Raw genomic sequence first — 15,505 nt, 5'->3', positions numbered from 1 at the left:
TACTTAAAAATAGTAATCTTAGGGCTTTTCATATTATCTTATGGGGGTGCTTTGTGGGTGGGTGTGGGTTAAAGAGCTCCTACAGTGTTCCCATGGACAAGCAGACCCTCTATTTGGGTCTGCAAACTCAGCACCCATAAGATCATGGCAGTCTCAGTCTCCATTCCTGCAGATGGAAGCTGTGTGGGAGGGAGGTCCTCCAAGGATCAGTAAAACCTTCCCATCATGTTTTGTGCTGCCAGGAGATTGGCAGTCTTCACTGCATCAACAGCTATCCTCTGATTAGCCATGAAGGGGCTGGAGCAGGCCCAGCCCTATTGAAAGCAATGCTAGCAAATGACCACAGCACTCTGTGCTGTGCAGAGTGGCATATGCACAGACAGTGGCCCCTGTAGCCACAGTCCTCTATTACAAACATGGCTGCTCACTCCCAGGGACTCCTAGAAATGGCAAATGTGCCTACATGATCAAAACACTAAGGTACAATGGCTCCTATTTGGCTTACCTCAGTAAAGAACAAGGTACAGGATCTGGACTACCCACGAGCAGGGTTGGAGGGAATTGCATGGGTTCTCACAAGCCTGCGAACCTGGGCTTCATGCCTTCTACCTTCATTTTGATAATTGTGTGAATAGCCCTCTTGACTAGCTTTGGGAACAATTCAGGTGAGACAGACAACAGGAGTGGAAAACCCCAGTTAATCAAGATATGTCCCAGTTATCTTCCTTGCTCTCTCTGTTGCTACCTAATCCACTGTGACCCACAAAAGAGAAACTCACATTATTATCTTTAAAAAATGATTAGAAAAAACAATATAAAGGAAAGAAAGAGAGACTACAATCCTAGGCAAACATACGTAGGAGCAAACCCTAAAGTAAAGTTGTGCCGTTGAGTCGATGTTGACTCCTGGCAACCACAGAGCCCTGTAGTTGTCTTTGGTAGAGTACGGGGGGGGGGTTACCATTGCCTCCTCCTGCGCAATATGAGATGATGCCTTTCAGCATCTTCCTATATTGCTGCTGCCCGATATAGGTGTTATCCATAGTCTGGGAAACATACCAGCAGGGATTCGAACAAGCAACCTCTTATTCCCTAGGCAAGTTACTTCCCCACTGTGCCATTAGGTGGCTAGGAGCAAAGCCTATTTTAACACAAAAGGGCCACAGAGAGGTAATACAAGGTGAAACATAGTTTTGGTGCCATCCTTCTGCACTCTCCCAAATGCCGTTAGATAACAATAGTAATAGTATATTGGAGAGGCAACAGCCTTGTAGGGCCTCAGGACTCCCTACTTCTGAAACACACTGGGAATAATCACCTGAGTAAATATGTATAGGGTTGCACTGCATGGTAGGGGAGACTGGTGATATAAAGGATGGTTGGTGATTCACCCTTAGTCATTGTTCATTCCCTGATATTTGTTTGATTGAATACCATTCGTATGGAGTGCAAGCCTCTATATGGGCCTTCCTCCAGAGTGCAATTCTGGCTGTCATTGCCAGTTTTAGGCCCCATGACCTCTTGAACTGGATAAGGTTACCAAGGTCTCTGAAAGAGTACTTGTGTGGTATAGGGGGACAACAGATTCTGTAAAGGGATACACCTCCCCCAAAGTCTTCTGCTTGAGTTAGTTCATTTACGTCCAGTTACTCTGGTCCCAAATGAACATGTAACACCTAACTGTTTTGGTTATCATTTTTAAACTAATAGTTGTGTGTCCAAATGGACACCCAGTCCTAGCTAGTGGACACCCAGCAAACATGTTTTGGATGCATAAAATTCATATAATGAAATGGAAAAAGTAATTTGAGACATTGACAATATAAAATGCATTGTAATATATTTAAACATACCAACTTTTGGTAACGTTTAAAATAAAATCACAGGTCTTATTTCAAGCAATATTAGTAGCTGTAGGCTAACTACTAAGTATATCAGCAGTTATAACGAAACTAAGATTAAAAATGTTAGTACTGTTTATGGTATAACTAGAACAGCAGAACAACATATTGCTCAGTAACGTATAAGAGTCTTATAAACCAGAGATTCTCAACATTGGGTCCCCAGATGTTATTGGACTGCAACTCCCATAATCCCCAACCAGAGGCCACTGGGGTTGGGGATTATGGGAGTCCAATAACATCTGGAAGCCCAACATTGAAAATCCCTGTTTTAAACCATCTGCTTTTCTGAAAACTTCCAAACCAGGAATGAAAATACCATTGGGCAGCCTGTGTTGAGCCAGGGCTGAATGGGGTCATTCACCAGGGCTGGAGCCAGAGCTTTTGAGGAGATTGGGGACTTACTTTTTTTTGGCAGTTTCCACTCCCACCAGCCAGTCACTAGCATAGTGGCACCTTTTTGAATGGACTTTTGGGTGGAAATCCAGAACCTCCCACTCTTCCTTCATGTGTGGTGGCAGTGCCCTGGCAGTGCTATCAGGAATCCCCTCCTCACCCGCAGAGTGTTCCATCCAGTTGGAGGAGCTGGTGTGCTGGCCCTTTAAGCGGGTTCTAGAATAGAGGGCACTCAGCTGTCTTCAGCTCTTTCCACCTGCGTTCGTGCTGCGGTCAGCCATTCTGAGAATGGAAGGGGAAAGGAGTAGGCGGCAGCAGGAGAGGAGGCACAGCACTTCAGACTAAGCACTCTTCCTTCTAGCAGTTCCTGAAGGGGCCAGTACTCTGTGTGTTTGTGTGTGTGTGTGTGTGTGTGTGTGTGTGTGTGTGTGTGTGTGTGTGTGTGACCTACTTCCCTCCCAAGGATTCTCAGCCCTCACATGTGCAAATTATTTCTTTTTCTCCCCACTTCCACTTGTCTTTATTCCTCCCTCTCTTTCTGCATTCACTTCACTTGTCTCTCTCCCTCCCCCCTCTTCTTTCCTTTCACTTGTCTTTCTGTCTCCATGTATGGATGCTTGGCACAGAAGTTGCGCCAGAATAATTTAGGTGCTCTACAAATGACGTACATAGCTGCTTTTAAAAAATAAAAATAAAAAATAGAGCATCTGTATACCAGGCCCCCACCCCAACGCCATTAGGTCCAGACTCTGAAATAACCTATCTGCACCACTACACCCACATGCCTACTTACTAACCTGCCTCTCTCCCTGTCCAGCACCAATAAAAAGTTGGCACGCATGGGGCCAGGGGTGCCGCCCACTCACCCTCATTGGTGCCGGCAGAGCCAGGAAGGACTAAGGCAGTGATGTCATTAACCCTTGTCAGCTTTGCCAGCTCCAACAGGAGGAAGTGGGTGGATGGCAAGCTGGCTCTTTACTGGCGTCGGAGGGAGGCAGGCAGACAAGCATGCATGCAGGTGGACAGATAGTGGGCAATGATGGGAACTCCAAAAAAGCTCATAGTCCCTTGAGTCTCCTCTAAAAAAATGTGTTGGTGCCTATGGTGTGTGCATGCGTGTGCGTACACACACAAGTACACACATTCACTTATGAAACATAGGCCTGTTCAGACATTGCTCCACCACTGTTCTGAACAATATCTATTTCTGAATAGACTGAGATATCAGGTTTTATATATCCTCATTCTTTTCTTTGTAAGAATGATGCCATAGCTGGACATGATTTAGGATTAAAAACAGAAAACAGCCACACCACAGTGTGGGGAACAGTGGACACCCAGTTAAAATTTCTTTTAAAATGCCTTCTCCTTCTCCCCTCTCCTCCTCCTCCTGCATACCCTGATTCCCTTCCTGACTTCCTTGCTCAGATAAACCATAGTAAGCTGTTGCATCCAAATTGCAAAACTATGGTTTTCAGTTGCTGGCCAAACAAGAATTGGAAGCCATGGTCTGAAATAAATTTCCAAATCTGGTTTGGAGGTTTGCCAATTTCATTGTAACAGTTTTCTGTCTGTCCAAACAAAGAAGTCATGGAGGGAAGTGCAGCAGGTACCCAGGCAGAGGAGGGAGAGGGAGTGTGTAAGTCCAAGAATGAGACCTAATGGCCAAGTCTTGGTTTGGCCATTAATTTCAAATTAGCTCTCACTTGTTTGCTTGAAGTTGTGACCTTTTTAATCCCTAGGCAGATTATTCTATTTGTTTTGCATCTCCCATTGGTTGTCATATCTAGTGTCTCCTCACAAACCTGTGAGCAAACAATACCTGCTTCATGAAGAAGTGTATGTAATGCCTTCCCGTCCCTTCTCTCTCTCTCCCTCTATTTTTTTTAAATTTGCTTTTGCATTTGCATTAATGCTACAAACCCTTTAATACCCAAAGGCTTCTGCAATAATGAACTGCTGCTGCTTTCTCAGCTGATGTAAAAGAAACAATCTCATGGCCAATCTCTCTTTACAATTCCCTGGGCTGAAGATTTCATTTCCTTCATGCCCAATCAAGGTATTTCATAATGAAAAGGAAGGCGCTGGGTTCTGGAATTAAGCTAAGAAGTGTATCCAGAAAGGCAAGCACATGGTCTCACCTGCTGGGAGTGTTTTGTTAATGCTAATAAGGTGTTCAAAAGGTTAAAAAAAAAAGAAAACCTCATGATAGATGTTTAATATTGCACAAGGTAGGTGCAGCTGTTGTATTATAGCCTCTCATTGCCTTTATAGTCTGATATTGATTTATATTATCTTAAAGGACAGCAGTTCAGATTTATTATAATCTGCTTTCATGCTTTCTATTTGTTATATCTACAAGCTGTCTGGCAGGTTATTACTATTTTATTTCCCCTGTAATTGGTTACTATCTAATGTGTTAAAATAGATAATGTTTTAACAATCAAAATAGAGAATAAAGAGAGAGGACCATTTCCTGGAACTTTGGCTCTGCTTTCAATGACTGGTTCTTAAAATGTTACTGCTTGAAACCACTCCAGATGCAGGTTGAAGGAGAATAAATGATATAGATGTTTAAAAATCTCTCCCTCTCATCTTCTGAGGCATGGCCATTACCACAGCAGAGGAGATGAGAGATTTGTTGGGTCCTCTGAGTCTGCTTGCCCACTTGGCCCAAAGGAAGAGCAAGCAGACCACGTTCAATATGCAAACACACACAGAGTTTATGAGGCTCTCCACATGAGCAGTGTGGGGAGAGTGTGTGGGGAGCGTGGGCTTGACCTGCTGTCCCTGCACTCGAGCATTCCGTCCTCCCTGGGCAGCTGGATCGGCCGCCCACACGATTAAGGGCTCCATCATGGAGCCGGTAGGGGCAGCAGGGATCAGGGGCCGCCTGGCCCCTGGAAGTCCCAGAATGCCCTGTGCGAGTGGGGGATTCCACTGGTTGAAGCACTTGCTCCGCTAACCTCGTTTTAAGGGAGGGCTACTTTGGTGGCTAGCTGCTGTTGAACCACCGGGCTCACCCGTGAGCCCAGTGGTTCACATGATGGGTGGGGGGGAAACGGGATGGGCTTCCTTAGCCCGGTTTTCTCCCATCATGAGAATAGCCTCTATGTTTCTCATCAAAAGATTCCAGTTACATTAGTCTGCAGTGTAATTGCAATTGCTTTTCAAGCTAGCCAAAGGTGTTCTTAGGTCTTCTAAAAAAACCCGGCAACCCCCATCATCAGTGGTTTCCCCTTCTTCTACCCCTCTCCTCACTGAACTCCTGTTCAAAAGCGATATAGTTTATTTAATAATTGGACTTGGTTCCCTTTTTCCTGTGTACCTACCTTTCATTGGCTGTTTCTAATGTCCACCAGCTCGGCTTGTGGGCCTTGTCATGGTGCCCTCTATTATTATTATTATTTCTTGTTTACACAGTCAGACAGGTGTTATTGACTGGTTTGTTTTATCCAGACATCGAGTCCTTCCCAAGGACATGGGATGGCTGGATTTTATTGTCAATTGTTATAGATATCATCGCAGAATATAGGCTGTTCCCAGTAAAGCTGCTTTTTGTAATTGGCTGATGGTGATTTCTGTGACCCCTATGGTGTTGAGGTGCTCTTCAAGGTCTTTTGGAACTGCACCCAGGGTGCCAATTACCACTGGGATTATTTTGGTCTTTTTCTGCCACAGCCTTTCAATTTCAATTTGTAGATCTTTGTATTTGGTGATTTTTTCTATTTCTTTTTCTTCTGTTCTGCTATCCCCTGGTATTGCTATGTCGATTATTTTAACTTGTTTTTCTTTCTTCTCGACTACAGTTATATCTGGTGTATTGTGTGGCAGATGTTTGTCTGTTTGTAGTCGGAAGTCCCATAATATTTTTACATCTTCATTTTCTTCAACTTTTTCAATTTGATGGTCCCACCAATTTTTAGCTACAGGTAGCTTGTATATTTTGCAGATGTTCCAGTGAATCATCCCTGCTACCTTGTCATGCCTTTGTTTGTAGTCAGTCTGTGCAATCTTCTTACAACAGCTGATCAGGTGGTCCACAGTTTCATCTGCTTCTTTACAAAGGCGGCACTTGCTGTTTGTTATGGATTTTTCGACTTTTGCTCGTATTGCATTTGTTCTTAGTGCCTGTTCTTGCGCAGCCAGTATTAAACCCTCTGTTTTTTTCTTCAAGTAACCATTCTTAAGCCATTGCCAGGTCTTGGTGATGTCTGATTTTCCACTTATATTGTGCAAATATTGACCATGCAGAGGCTTATTTTTCCATTTTTCTGCTCGGTTCTTGACTTGTTCTTTCTTGTAGGCCTGCTTTCTTTCATTGGTGTTGAATAGTTTCGCGTTATTGACCATTTGAAGTGCATCTTCTTCACTGTCCTTGATATATTCTTCAAGGCCTCTTTTCTCCTCCTCTACTGTTTGATGGACTTGCAGCATTCCTCTTCCACCTGAGCTGCGAGGGAGGTATAGCCTATCGACATCACTGCAGGGGTGCAGAGTATGATTGATGGTCATGATTTTCCTGGTCTTACGATCTAGCATCTCTAGCTCTGCCTGGGTCCAGTCTGTTGTTGTTGTTGTTGTTTTTACATTTATATCTCGCTCTTCCCTCAAGGAGCCCAGAGCGGTGTACTACATACATGAGTTTCTCTTTCACAATAACCCTGTGAAGTAGGTTAGGCTGAGAGAGAAGTGACTGGCCCAGGGTCACCCAGCTAGTTTAATGGCTGAATGGGGATTTGAACTCAGGTCTCCCTGGTCCTAGTCCAGCACTCTAACCACTACACCACTCTAGTAGATGGGCACCATTTTCTCTACCATTGGTTACCATTACCAATGGTAACTCTACCATTACCCAAAATTTGTTTTGTCTGTCTTTATGTTTTGCTTTTCTAATTTGGCACCTGCAGTGTTCTCCCCACCCCCTGTAACCGCTGTACGGTAAGATACTGCACAATTTCTGTGCAACAAGTATTTTGAGCACCAGCCCTTACAACATCTTGAAAGATTCTTGAGACTGTCACAGTTTGCTGACAAAGGCAGAGACAGAATGCTATTTTTAAAGCATGTTTTTAAGCTAAATTTCCATTGGGGAATTTCCCATTGGGGAACCGCCTTGGGGTTTTCTTTTAACGAAAGGCGGTATAGAAATGTAAAAACAAACAAATAAATAAATTATCCACATTTATTATTTTTCCTAATATATTATAGGAAACATGGTGAAATGAATGCCCTTAGTAGCTTGATCCTATGCATTTTTACTCAGAAGTAAGTCATTGGGTTACTGCCTTTTAAGATGGCAGATGATCAGCTGGGCAAAGTTAGAAGAACATTAAAATTGCAGACATATTGCCACAATTTTTCAGTTATTTTAATTGTGCAATGCACTTGGAAAACTTCCCTATCTGGCAGCATCACATCGATATGAGGCCAGTGGTGAGTTAGATTGTACTGTATTTGTAGAAAGCACAGGGATCAGTTAAAGTGACAAATAGGCTCTCTGTGATCTGTCATTTGAGAAAAGTACTGTTATCCATTGGGATTGTATTTCACAGGATGGGGGCTAACACCATCCACAAGGATTCTACCTTAGGCTACCAACATAAGGAGAATCCATAATAATTATGAAAAAGGTACCAAACTCAGTGACCTCCCTTCCAGTATTCAGACACTATGCAAGAAAAATTATCACAAACCAGTCCTATGGTTGGACACTGGAGGAGCTAGTCTCAGTGCCAGAAACTGTCCCAGGCTTAGCCCTACAGCTTGTGTAGGAATCAAAATAAATGTAAAGATAAAGTGTGCCGTTGAGTCGGTTTCGACTCTTAGAAACTACAGAGCCCTGTGGTTGTCTTTGGTAAAATACAGGAGGGATTTACCATTGCCTCCTCCTGTGCAGTATGAGATTATGCCTTTCAGCATCTTCCTATATCACTGCTGCACAATATAGGTGTTTAGTCTGGGAAACATACCAGCGAGGATTTGAACCGGCAACCTCTGGCTTGCTAATCAAGTCATTTCCCCACTACACCATTAGTCAAAATGCCTTCCCTTACTGGGTAACCCGTGTAAATTTTCGCACATTGGGAACAGAGGGCAGATATGAACAATGGCATCTGTTCTTTCCAGATAATTTTACCAGTAGCTGTATTTCTTTTTGTAAAATATGAACTAGGCATTTGTCATTGCAAACCACTCACTCGCTTAAAAACATTTCCTTAAATGTTTATCATTCAAAAGAGTAATCAACATAATATTTGTTTCTTTGTCTTCAGGGTTCCAACAAGAGGTCTGTGTGCTGTACATAATGAATTGTTCTTAGAAAGGTTGGTGAAAATAAGGGCAGTCAGTTGAATGTAGTGACCCACAATATTGACTTTGGAATTATGGCTGTTAAATAGGCAGGGGCACACCATTTATGGAGGGCATGAGTTAGCCTTAAACACAATCTCCAATTCCACCCTCCTATGTGTAAAATGAGATCATTCCTCAGGTTCGCATGTATTTCTAGCCAATCCACTGGTTCAATGACTGATGACTTTAGAAACAATCAAAAGTCAGTCTATGGCACATGGATAACAAAGAAACATATTTGTATATGTCACTGAAAAGGTTCTGTATAATTATTTACCATATTTGCTTATATATAATGTTTGGCTTTTATGTGTACAGGATTGTCTACAGGATTGTATTTTTATACTTTAAAAACTATTTTATTGTTCAATACACTTATATCTCACTTTTTAAAATACCAAGAATGTCATATTACTGCTTAGCATTTATATAACACTAAGGTGTTTCAAAGTTTTTCCCATATATCATTTTAGGAATTCTTCCAATAGCTCTGTAAGGTAAGTCATATCTGCAATATCCATATTGCAGATGATGGACTGTGCTAGACAGTGGCTAGTTTAAGGCCATCTAGTGTGTTCATGGCAGAGGAAAGTTTTCAGCTGGAGAATTCCTGGTTCATTCCTTAGTTTTTAAGCTACTATGTGGCACTAATTAAATCATAGGGAAATCTAAAAGTCCATTATAGGAATTTACAGATTTTTGTAGCAGTTACCTAATCTTTTTCATATGAATTTAACAGATTGTATTTTATTCATCAAAATAACCAGACTAACGCAAAATGGGAAAGATCATGTTTTCCTCAAGTTTTGTCACCACCCAAAAAATGTCAATATCTTTTCCTCTGTTCTTCTCCTCCTTTCTCCTCCCTATCAGACCAGAGCAAACCTCCTCTCTCCCATATTAGATATTCCTGGCTGGAATATCTCACTGCTGCAGGCTGTGGGTAAATAATGATCTGGAGGAGGCTACACAGCGGAGGTGCTTTTTGGCAAATTTCCAATGTAAATTATATGGAAATGAGACTTCTGTGAGGCCAAAGGCCCCTTTCAAATGGGTTGTGGGGGATTTAGTTAACATAACACTTGTGCTAAATGAAGCAGTTGACACACACAGCTTTCAGAGGGTAGGGCTGCTGCTTCAATTTACCATGAGAAAGGACCCAGCCAGCCTCCAATTTAGTCCTGCAGGAGAAGGAACTTGTAGTCGCAAGAATGTGTGGCTTGTGTTTTTCCAAGCCACTGAAATTTTAAGTGTCGACACTCTGCGCAGTGTGTAAGTTTAATAGGACAGTTTAAACCCTTTAATATCTGATTTTGTTAAAAACTCTGGGGCATGGGGGTGTGGAAAGGATTTCCAGTTTTCTATCACTATTTTTATTTGGGACAAGCTTTCGAACCTCTAAGGCTGAGGTCCCAATTAAAAAACCAGACAGGAATATTCTGCAAAATATTGGTGCAAAAATCAGAGAGAAATATTCACAAGTGTTACAACAGATTACTTGCATTATTGGAACCGACCCATGTGTGCTCAGCTTCTTCAGCTCTTTTTCACTTCCTTCTGGATGCCTCGTTCAAGGCACTCCTTCACATCATGCTTACCTCTAGTTTGAGGCTATGTCAGTGCTCGATTTACAGCAGGGTCAAGGCCCCTTTCATTACTGTTTTTAGAAGGCTGCTGGATGGACTGTGATACGGCTAAATTAGGAGTCAGAGGGCAGGGCTTGTGGATTTGATTAAGGGCTTCCCCCCCCCCGACCTATTCTCCTATAATTGTATTGCTTGGTTGGTGATTTTAAGCTGCATGCTTAAAACTCAGCTCTCAACATATTCAGCGCTCCAAAAGATTGTGCCTCTCTTGAATTAGCAAAACAGATAGCTTTGGGTTGCCATTTGCTGACAAGTTCCAGAAGATTCTGAAGATAATCAAGGGAGCTGATAAATGAGTCCAGCAAATAAATAATATGAAATGGAGCCAGTGATGGGACCAGCTGTTGTAGTTGTTTGCCCAGGGCAGATTTTGAGAATTATGCCCCCACTTGACTTATCATATGAAATTTAAATCATACCCTTTGCCTAGGGTTGACAATCTGGAGTTTCCAGGTTGGACTGGAGACTCCAGGAATTGGCATCGATTTCCAGATGACTATTGAAATTGAAATCAATTCTGGATATCTTAATAGGTTGGTGTTGGGGGAAATATTGCAGATGGGTGGGTGGGAAGTCTCCAGGAACAGCTTCAGTCTGAGTTGACAACTCGTACTTCTGTCCCCAGAGGTACCTTGCCATGGTGATGGAAAGGCACTTTGCCTTTGTTCAGAAATCCTTTCAGCCTGAGTATAATTTCAGGTATTCCCTTCCCCAGGATGAACCCTGGCATTGGCTTCTAGGGTGAATCCCTGACTCACATTTCAGCCCTGCCGCCACTCTCCATTGCCACACACAGTTTCTCCCTCCTGCCGCATACCTCTACTGCCTTTTCCTATCAGCCCTACAGGTGAAACTCGAAAAATTAGAATATCGTGCAAAAGTCCATTAATTTCAGTAATGCAAATTAAAAGGTGAAACTGATATATGAGACAGACGCATTACATGCAAAGCAAGATAAGTCAAGCCTTAATTTGTTATAATTGTGATGATCATGGCGTACAGCTCATGAAAACCCCAAATCCACAATCTCAGAAAATTAGAATATTACATGGAACCAAGAAGACAAGGATTGAAGAATAGAACAATATCGGACCTCTGAAAAGTATACAGTGTACTGTGCTTGATTGGCCAGCAAACTCGCCTGACCTGACCCCATAGAGAATCTATGGGGCATTGCCAAGAGAAGGATGAGAGACATGAGACCAAACAATGCAGAATTGCTGAAGGCCACTAATGAAGCATCCTGGTCTTCCATAATACCTCATCAGTGCCACAGGCTGACAGCATCCATGCCACACCGCATTGAGGCAGTAATTGCTGCAAAAGGGGCCCAAACCAAGTACTGAATACATATGCATGCTTATACTTTTCAGAGGTCCGATATTGTTCTATTCTTCAATCCTTGTCTTCTTGGTTCCATGTAATATTCTAATTTTCTGAGATTGTGGATTTGGGGTTTTCATGAGCTGTACGCCATGATCATCACAATTATAACAAATTAAGGCTTGACTTATCTCGCTTTGCATGTAATGGACTTTTGCACGATATTCTAATTTTCCGTTTCACCTGTATTTCTCCCTAAGCCTTCCATTCTATTCCCACTCCCATTTTTTAAATTCTTTCTCATCCCTTAGGTTTCCCCCTGCCTCTGTCCTTCCCCACCTCACCCAACTCCATCCCCGTCAGTACTTTGCAGCCCCTCCCAGGGCCCACATTCCTTTAGCTGAATCTCTTCCTTTTCGCCCAGGATTTCTCTCTCCTCCCTGCCCCCTTTTCCCCTTTCTTCTCATTTTCAGGATACATACTTGATTAGAAGAGCCCCAATGGATCACACCAAATGTCTGTATGGTTTCTCACAGTGTCACAATCAATACTCCACACACTTTGAGATATCTATCTATCTATCTATCTATCTATCTATCTATCTATAGATAGGCTTTTAGCCAGAAGCAAGTCCCACTGAACTCAAATGGATGTAATACATATAGGATCATCTGCACTAGAGGATGAGTGGCATTGATAGATATGTGGAATAATTTTCAAGTGTGCCACCTCACTGATTTGCTTCATGGCTAAATGTGGAGATTTTGCATCTTTCTCTCCTGAAATCAATAACCCACATAATTTGATGCATACATGTATGCATGTATGTTGGCTTTTAGTCACATGCACTGTTAGCTCCAGCAGCACTGCTCCTTTCTACAGTCGCTACCATTGCCTTCCCCTCTGCTGCACACTCCAAACCATCCTGAAGCTATTCTATGCTAGTTCCATCTTTGTATCAATATTGTTGTAGCAGGGTGAACCCCAGACCTACTGGGTAGACCCCTCTCTGGTTATAGGGTGGCTGAAGGATTGACTACCGCTAAAGGGGCTGGTCCTCCAGGCAGGTAATGCTTGCTGCCACCACCAGCTCTCCTTTAGGTTACTCCCCTTCCTTTGGGTATCCTGGACCGGGTAGAGTAGAAGACCCAGACCACCTACCATCCAACTGGAATCAATAAAGAATGCTCACAGGACAGGTGCAATTGGTGACGGCCTAGGCTCATTAAAGTGGTGCTAGCGAACTTCCTTCCCCTCTCCCAAAAAGCATCCCAGACCAGTCTTATATAGTAGAAAAGTGTTTGTTCTCTGAAGCACTGGATTGTTGAGAAAATATAAGGGTTGGTAATAGGAAAAAACAAATCTGTTTGTAGGAGAGCCAGTGTGGTGGACTAGGACCAGGGAGCCCGGAGTTCAAATCCCAATTCAGACATGAAACTCACTGGGTGACTCTGGGTCAGTCACATATCTCAGCCTAACCTACCTCACAAGGTTGTTGTGATGAGAAACATAACCATGTATACCCCTTTGGGTTCCTTGGAGGATGAGTGGGATATAAATGTAAAAATAAAAAATGCATTAAAAATGAAATTCACAGGCACACTAAAACAAAAGAGGAAACACAATATGTCTCACTAAGATCACTGTTGTTTCTTAGTTCTTCCTTAAAAGTTTTATTTTTCTGTAACTTTTCCTTCAGCTTTGTCAGTCCAGGCCTCTCGCTGAGGACCTGGGGAAGAGAGTGTGACCCCAACCTTTTCTGGCTGCTATCTCTTCAGCTTCCACCAACCTCCTGAACCACCAAAACAGAAAGTAGCTCCAGACCCCCTGCAGAGTCAGTGCAAAGTCAGTAATTTAGAATTGGGAAAGCAGGTGAAGCTTTTCCTACCATGAAGATAAGTGAGATCAGGCTGGTTCTACAGGTATGGAAACAACAGGACTCGGAAAAAGAAAGAGTGGCAACTCTTGTATAAGAGTGTTTTCAAAGATTTAGGAAATTTCTACGGTTCTGTAAGTTGACATCCGTGAAAATCAAATCTTTTGATTCCCCACTTGATCTTGGGGCACTATCAGACGTGCTTCTTGTGGGATCACCCAGTCTTTGCCTTTCTGCTTTGAGCTCCAAGCAGAGCTGCATCACTACTTCCATACTAGCATGGTGGTGTGCACATTTTTAGCACTATATTAAAAAGCCTATAGGCGATGTAAAAATGATGCTGTAATGTACTGTATATTCATTGTGGAACTTGCTATGGTTTTTTCAAAAATCAGAAAAACTCCATTAACCAATATGATGGTTTAAGTGCTTGACTGGTAAATGGATGCATGATGATGTTGTGTGAACAAGAAGTGACAATCCTGGAATAAATACCCCAGCTGGAAATGCCCTCACTCAATCTTAACTTCACAGTTGCTCTTTTCCTAATAACATCCACATGCACTGGAGTCAGAGCCACATGCTGGCTATGAAACAACAGCAGCAGCAGCAGCAGCAGCAACAAATATTTATATACCGCTTTTTAACAAAAGTTTCCAAAGCGGTTTACATAGAGAAATAATAAATAAATAAGCAAGCACAGGCACTGAGTGGCACACATCATCATCATCATCATTATTATTTATTTGATTTCTATACCGCCCTTCCAAAAATGGCTCAGGACGGTTTACACAGAGAGATAATAAATATATAAGATGGATCCCTGTCCCCAAAGGGTTCACAATCTAAAAGAAACACAAGATAGACACCGGGGCTATTCTCACGACCAGCAAAAATAGGGCTAGGAGAGCCTAGCCCGATTTTTGCTGGTCGTGTAAACCACTGGCGAGCCTGGTGGTTTACAAGCAGGTAACCCACTTAATTGCCCCTGCCCTTAGCCAAGGTTAGCGGAGCGAGCGCTCTGCTAACCCTGTCTTTGTGCTTGTGTATTGCTGTGGTGCGGCTCCGCGCCGTGGCAACTCACGAGTAGACTCCTTACTGGGAGGCTAAAAAGCAGCCTCCTGGCTCGGGGGTCTCTCCAGTATGCTCTGCGCACTTGTGCAGGGCATGCTGGAGCTTCCAGGGGCCATGTGGCCTCCGATCCTCCCAGCCCCCGCCAGCTCCGTAATGGAGCCGGCAGTTGTGTGGGCAGCCACTTCAACCGCCCGGAGCAGACTGTCTGCTCATGTGCGGGGAGAGTGGGCTAAGCCCACTCTCCCCGCTAACCCACTCCAGGCTCATCTCACTCATTGTGAGAAGAGCCTCACCAGCAACAGTCACTGGAGGTACTGTGCTGGGGGTGGATAGGGCCAGTTAGTCTCCCCCTGCTAAATAAAGAGAATCACCACGTTAAAAGGTGCCTCTTTGCCAAGTTGCCTATTTGCCATGACTCTTCCGAATCTCACACTTGTATGAGACATCCAGGTCGGCCTGCCCTGCTATGCTGGCCATTTCTCCTCCCCTGCTCCACCAGTCTCATCACAGCAATATATGCCAGAGACCAGAAGAAAAGGTATGACACAACTCTGCTGCTGCTGCTGGGAGGTTGGAGGAGAAAGCAACAGTTGAGTGAGGGTAATGCCCCTTCTGCCCTTCAGTAGCACAGCAAGGAGAAGTAGCAAGAACCATGTGCTGGTGCTGCTTCTGGACTGGCTACGAGGGACTGTGCCTGTTGTGACTCCTGTCCCTGCTCTCTGATGCCTCTAGTTAGTGGGATTAGTCAGTACCTCACTTTCCCCACCTTTTTCCCAGTAATGGAGCCTAGCAGCTGCACACTCAGAGCTGATCTTGGAGATTAGCCAATTTGAGGCAAAGGGCCATTCAAGGGCCCAGTGTTTTCTCTAACAGGGATTCCCAGATGCTGTTGACTACAACTCCCACAATCCCCAAGCAAAGGCTACTGCAGCGGA

General features: G+C 43.5%; 1 protein-coding gene across 5 annotated transcripts in view; it reads left to right on the top strand.

Moving 5' to 3' along the window:
* TAL2 (TAL bHLH transcription factor 2) overlaps nt 1-15,505 on the top strand; it is a 70,281-nt gene that overhangs the window by 33,543 nt on the left and 21,233 nt on the right. For 2 of the 5 annotated variants that reach the window (XM_053298523.1, XM_053298524.1), the window contains 2 exons: nt 8,573-8,623; nt 13,320-13,542. The exons of 1 other annotated variant lie outside the window; for it this stretch is intronic. Coding sequence is in view for 1 of the 4 variants with exons in the window: in XM_053298522.1 (XP_053154497.1) it covers nt 8,573-8,605 (33 nt within the window). In the remaining 3 variants the exon portion in view is untranslated. Of the gene's footprint in view, nt 1-3,294; nt 3,316-8,572; nt 8,624-13,319; nt 14,855-15,505 lie in introns of those variants that run through there. 2 more of the 5 variants (XM_053298525.1, XM_053298522.1) reach the window with 2 other exon arrangements.

This window comes from Hemicordylus capensis, chromosome 2 (genome assembly GCF_027244095.1).
Source record: "Hemicordylus capensis ecotype Gifberg chromosome 2, rHemCap1.1.pri, whole genome shotgun sequence".
NCBI classification, from domain to species: domain Eukaryota; kingdom Metazoa; phylum Chordata; class Lepidosauria; order Squamata; family Cordylidae; genus Hemicordylus; species Hemicordylus capensis.
The sequence above is the reverse complement of the archived record's forward strand: the minus strand, read 5'-3'. Positions and strand labels throughout refer to the sequence as shown.